We start from the raw sequence: 6049 nt of genomic DNA, 5'->3' as shown, positions 1-6049 counted from the left end.
GACCAGAAGTCCAGATCTCAACACCATAGAGCATGTATGGTACATTATGGGTCGCAGAGTACGCCAGAGAGGTCCTCCAATACTTCAATACAAAATATTGATGTAATGGAACATGATCTCCATCAAGACTGACTGACTGAGTTTGGTTTTACGCAGCTTTTAGCAATATTCCAGCAACATCACAGCGGGGGACACCAGAAATGGGCTTCACACTTTGTACCCATGTGGGGATTCGAACCCGGGTCTTTGTCGTGACGAGCCAACGCTTTAAACACTAGGCTACCCCACCGCCCCATCTCCATCAAGAACTGAAAGCAATACCTCAATGTCAAATTCAACGTCTGATACAGTCAGTAAGAATGGGGGATCTGGGATGTTATTGCAGTTGGCGGAGGTGACACTGACATATAGCTCGGTTATTGATATTCGTGTGATGTCTTGAGGATTGTTTGCCATAATCTTGAAAATGGCTGCACTTGTTAACATCATAGTTATCAGCACTACAAAAATAATACAAACATTATTTTTTTTAATATACTCGTGGTCTGGTAAAAACTGAAGCAATAGGAAAAGACAATGAACATGGTTTCTATGAATAAACACAAGCTAAGCCACTGAGACAGATATGAAGGATTTACATAGCTGACTAAGCTGCACCCTCTCACAATGTGACCTTGTTTCACATCACCAAAACTTTTCATCAGAACTTGAATAAATTTTGGGAACAGCATAGTTTGCTACCCATGATGGACAACTTGTAACACAGCAAGACAAATCATCGTTTATGATCAAAATATTTATTGGATAAATATATATACACATAATGTACAGTACAAGAAATATTTTACATATAAATGCATATATGACAAAAAGGACCTTCCATGGTATGGGTGTATGAAACTCCAAGTCATGACATAATAACAGCATCCCATGTGAACAACTGCTCAGAAAAGCCAGACTAAGTCGCATTCAAAACAAAACTTAAGTACCATACTTCCATCTACAAACTCTTTTTATAATAATCAAAGTATTTGTAAAACCATCCATCTGCAATCAGTTTCATATAATCTTGAATAGTACTATGCTAGTGCTGGTCTGCCTCAACAAGAGACAAATATCATTGGAGAAGGCCAGAGTGATGGCCAAAGCAATGTTTTCTGTGGTTTATATCTTTTTGACTTGCATTCTAGAGAACAATCATCACTGTCATTCTGATGGCAAGGACATCTACCTTGATCATATTTTATCTTATTAAAAGATATTTTTACTCTTGCTTCAAAATGGGCTGTGTAAATAACTAGTATAGCAAGACATTCAATCCTTCATGAAGACAGACACAAAATATACACATTTTCACAAAACAAAAAGCTAGTGTTGAATAAATGTCCAGTCTGATTTCTTGCATAGACAGTATTTCCATAGAAGCTATGTGACAAATGTTCATTCAAGGTAAGATTTATTCATATGTTCACTGAGGAAATCAAAGATTCACACCCTCAAAAATACAAAAATAAAGCTGAATAAAAAAAGGTTGCACAAGAAGATATGCTTTATGATGATGAAAACAATTTATGACAATGCTAGTGTTGAAACGAAAAAATATACAATAAAGCAACAAAGATGGCAACATAAAATGAAGAATCAGTAAGTATAAAGTGTAGCAAGGTGCTGCAAGACAGGTATATGTCAACAACTTTCACAATTTTAATGGAAGAGGAATCCATATTTCTCCATGTTTTCAAGAAAAAAACTTCTTCAAGTGTACTTCTCAAGTACTTCAATAGAGAAACAGACTCTATGTGATGTCTACAACTGCATAAAATGTTGTCTATTAAAACCAATGGAATTTCATGTAACAATCACGTAGCAGTTTAAGTCAGACTGTTCACTCTGAGATACTGAGCGAGTTTACTTTTACACCGCTTTTAGCAATATTTCAGCAATATCACGGTGGGGAACACCAACAATGGGCTTCACACATTGTACCCATGTGGGGAATCGAACCCGGGTCTTTGGCGTGAGACGGACGCTTTAACCACTAGGCTACCCAACCGCCTGAGATACTGAAAATACAGACATCTACCTTGATTGAAAACCAGACATATATGGCTTGTTTTCATAATAAGGAAAATATGTCGTGAGAAGAAATCATCCCAATAATTAATATAAAGTGACTTCTCCACAACAAATATTCTTGAAATATATGTGAGACATAAATCAGGAAATCTGTTCTTAAGATGTTTACCTTGTAGTCACTGGTCTTCAAATGTGGAGGCCTCTGTGTCAGGTTTGGCTTTCATTTACTTTACAAGGATTCGTGAATACATTTCATTAGGTATTTAAATGGAATATATGTACAAAGGTTACAAGCATTAATAGCATAAATAGCACTAGTTTTTACAATCTAACCCTGTGTACAGTAAAGAGGATGTACACCTTGGAACATTTCTATTCCAGCATTTGTTTGTATTAGTAAATCAAAGATTTTATAACAGAATGTCAGTCTGAAAATGAAGTATATAAGAGTGAAAAGGGTCGAAAATATGTCAACTACTGACAGTTATTTCCCTTAGGTTTGAAAAGCTGCTTACAGCTTAAATGTGAAAGGAAGAAGATTTAACAGACTTGGAAGAAAGACACTGATATTGAATAACATGATAATATAAGATGTTTTCAGTCCCTCTCTACACTGTAAGTATGCATGCATACACAAATGTTATCATATAAATATAACAATTTATATGGAACTGTAACAGAGTCTCCATGATAAATATTCTTTAAAATCACATTACCAAGATATATACTTTCTGAACAAATAAGCACCATACCCAAACCATGAGTTATGATCCTGGAAGATTTTGTATAACTTGATATAAATGTCTGCCTTGAGCTAAATGTCTGTATTTCGATAGCTACTTATACAATCAAACGTCCACACTTCACTTTCCAATTAGATATATGTGTGTGACTGTACAGCCACAGATAATTGCACAAGCCAGCTAGAATCAGTTCATCTATTTTGATATGTATCCTGGTGACTAGTAGAACTTCAGGTTACGGTCTATTGCTGAAGTGTCCATGATCAGTACCGACACATGTGTAAACAGAACTCAATGGGGGTCATAATCCCCATGAGATGAGCCAAGTTGCTGGTGTTTAGAGCTTAAAGGAATACTTCATTATGTAAGACTGCAAGCAGCAAATATTGCAGGTATATTTAAACTACCAAAAATGACTAAGTTTGGCCCACACAAACCAGTGATTGATAGAACAGCGTCACACAGCGCTGAGTTCGCATGCACTTGGTTTGCAAAAATTTTGGTTTCAGTGGTTTATCAGTATGTTAAGTTTTAATTTCTATAAAAATAATGACTTCTTCGAAAAAGAAACACATATTACATGTGCCAGTTCTACTGGTCAGTATGCTATCCTTCCACATGGCAAGTTGGCATCTTCAAGTTAATCTGTAATAAATATCAGAGCATTTACATCACAGGTTACACAAACTTGAAATCCAATAGTTCTCCCTTATGAGCTACAGGAGTATAATACTGTAATGATGTAGCAAACTAGGCTGATATATTTACATCGAACTGTCCAGTCTAAGTTGAACTCAGAAACATTTACCGGTAATCCTTTCAGGCTAACTAGATACTAATCCCTCTCAAGGAGGATATCACTGCTCAGCTTAGATTACTAGGTGTTAACAACATACAATACACCAATACTGAAAATGTGTATCATTCTTTCATATGAATCAGATATACATGTCACTCACTATTTAAGATGCATCAGAAATATTGCATGCCAGTCACTGTTTAAGATGGCTCATATATATGTAATGTCAATCAATCTGTAAGATGGATACTGCAATGATCAATTCATATAGGTGGATATAGCTACACTATGTGTATATACAGGTATAGAATATCCCTGATACCCAACATATTGCAGGATAGGTGAAATACATACATATGTACTATACATGCATGTAGACTTATCAGTGAGCAGGGGCTGTATATCACATACATGGTGTGTGTACCTCTGTGTCCGCGTACAAGGTTACAAACATCAGTGACGGTATGTCAATGCCCTGACATGGACTAATGATTCATGTGCATAACCTGAGCAATTAGTTTTTGTGGTTATTTGGGGAAAATAGGTGCACAAACTTTCTAGCAATATTTAATGAAAATGGTAGAAAACTTACTAAATAATCATGTGCAGTATCATTGAAATGGAGACCCTGTGCTTGGGATGTAAAACTGACAGGAAAGCTCATGCAACTGAATGATTACACCCAACAACTGACAACAATCTGCTAACAAGGGACTCTGTTTAATGTTTGATTTCAAATATAACAGTTCAGTGTTATGATACAAGATTTCGAAAAGACAGGACCAATGACAACTCATGAATGTCAACATCAGGTCAACAGGGCAAATGACAACTCACGAATGTCAATATCAGGTTACTAGGACCAATGACAAGTCATGAGTGTCAATATCAGGTTATTAGGACCAATGACAACTCATAAATGTCAGTATCAGGTCACTAGGACCAATGACATCTCATAAATGTCAGTATCAGGTCACTAGGACCAATGACATCTCATAAATGTCAATATCAGGTCACTAGGACCAATGACATCTCATAAATGTCAATACAGGTCACTAGGACCAATGACAACTCATGACTAACAGGTCACTAGGACCAATGACAACTCATAAATGACAATATCAAGTCACTAGGACAAATGGCCATGAATGTCAAAACAAAAGTCACCAAGATAAATGGCAATGCATGAGTGTCAAGTCATATGTGTGTCAATATCAAGTCACTAGGACAAATGACAACTTGTGTTACTAGGACCAATGACATCTCATACATGTCAATATCAAGTCACTAGGACAAAATGCATGAATGAAATTGTGGGTGTCCATACAAGTCACTAGGACCAATGGTATTCAGAAGAAATATTATGGTTGTCAATACTATGTTGAGTTTAGGAAATTGAAGATTATCAGAAGAAATATTATGGTTGAGTACTTTGACAGACATGGATTAAACTTTTACAGACATGTTAAACTAAGAGGTAAAATATAACACTGGAAATATAGCAAAGTATGCATACTAAACTGTCACAGGCATATTTCTGTAGTCTATGTACATATTCTTCTGATTTAATCAGCATGGGAAACATTTCAATCCATTACTTATGTATAAACAGAATATTAGTTAAAGGTGTTCAAATACTGACGTGTTTCTCAGGTTGATCACTCACCACAGCAACACAACACTGTATGTTTACTGGATTAGTTACTTTAAATATCTCTTAGAAAAGGTCATATTTCAACTACAAAACAGATCCAGAAAATGTACAAATGTCCTCACCAAGCAAACTAACTGGATGCATGATTAATAATTCCCAGCTCATCACCAATTCTGAAAGACATGCCAAGTCTAATAACTCACTGCACCATGCATGGTACATCTTGCACCTGTCTCCATTTGTAACAATACGACAACCGAAAACATTGCCCACCACAAAAAACATGCCCACATGTGGATGAGGAATCCTTCCTCTGACACACGTGTATTGAGGATATAAAACCCATGCTGTATAAATCACCAAGAAGCAAACCTCAGATAACAGACATTTCGCAAACCCAGCTGTCATCACTGATTTTCATTACCGATTTTTATCACTCATTTTCATCATTCATTTTCATCATTCATTTTCATTAGTGATAAATATAACTTCCAAAGCAATTTTGCCTGTTATGCCCAATTGGAATCAGTTTGAGCAGATAATTTGTTACTGATAAATATTAGATGTTTTATGATTAGCTACACACAGCCAAAACCATAAAATGGATGATCTGGTATTTTTCTTGCTTCCAGAGTAATATTGGATTAAATTTAATGAGACTGACTACATCGTTAAAGAGGGAAAAATCATCACACACAGAGGTGAAAGCAACTATTTTCTACAAGAACAAACTTGCAAATTTTATCAACCATCCTTAACACTTAACTCACAGTGATT

General features: G+C 35.8%; 1 protein-coding gene across 5 annotated transcripts in view; it reads right to left on the bottom strand.

The window, feature by feature from the left end:
* Positions 1 to 780: 780 nt before the first annotated feature.
* LOC124266939 (protein Hook homolog 3-like) overlaps positions 781 to 6049 on the bottom strand; it is a 31953-nt gene continuing 26684 nt past the window's right edge. For all 5 annotated transcript variants that reach the window (XR_006895901.1, XM_046701795.1, XM_046701796.1 and 2 more), the window contains one exon: positions 781 to 3464. Coding sequence is in view for 2 of the 5 variants with exons in the window: in XM_046701798.1 (XP_046557754.1) it covers positions 3455 to 3464 (10 nt within the window). In the remaining 3 variants the exon portion in view is untranslated. The remainder of the gene's footprint in view (positions 3465 to 6049) is intronic.

Source organism: Haliotis rubra, unplaced genomic scaffold (genome assembly GCF_003918875.1).
Source record: "Haliotis rubra isolate DU_JTF1 unplaced genomic scaffold, ASM391887v1 Scf129, whole genome shotgun sequence".
NCBI classification, from domain to species: Eukaryota; Metazoa; Mollusca; class Gastropoda; order Lepetellida; family Haliotidae; genus Haliotis; species Haliotis rubra.
This window is presented reverse-complemented; position numbering and strand designations above follow the sequence as displayed.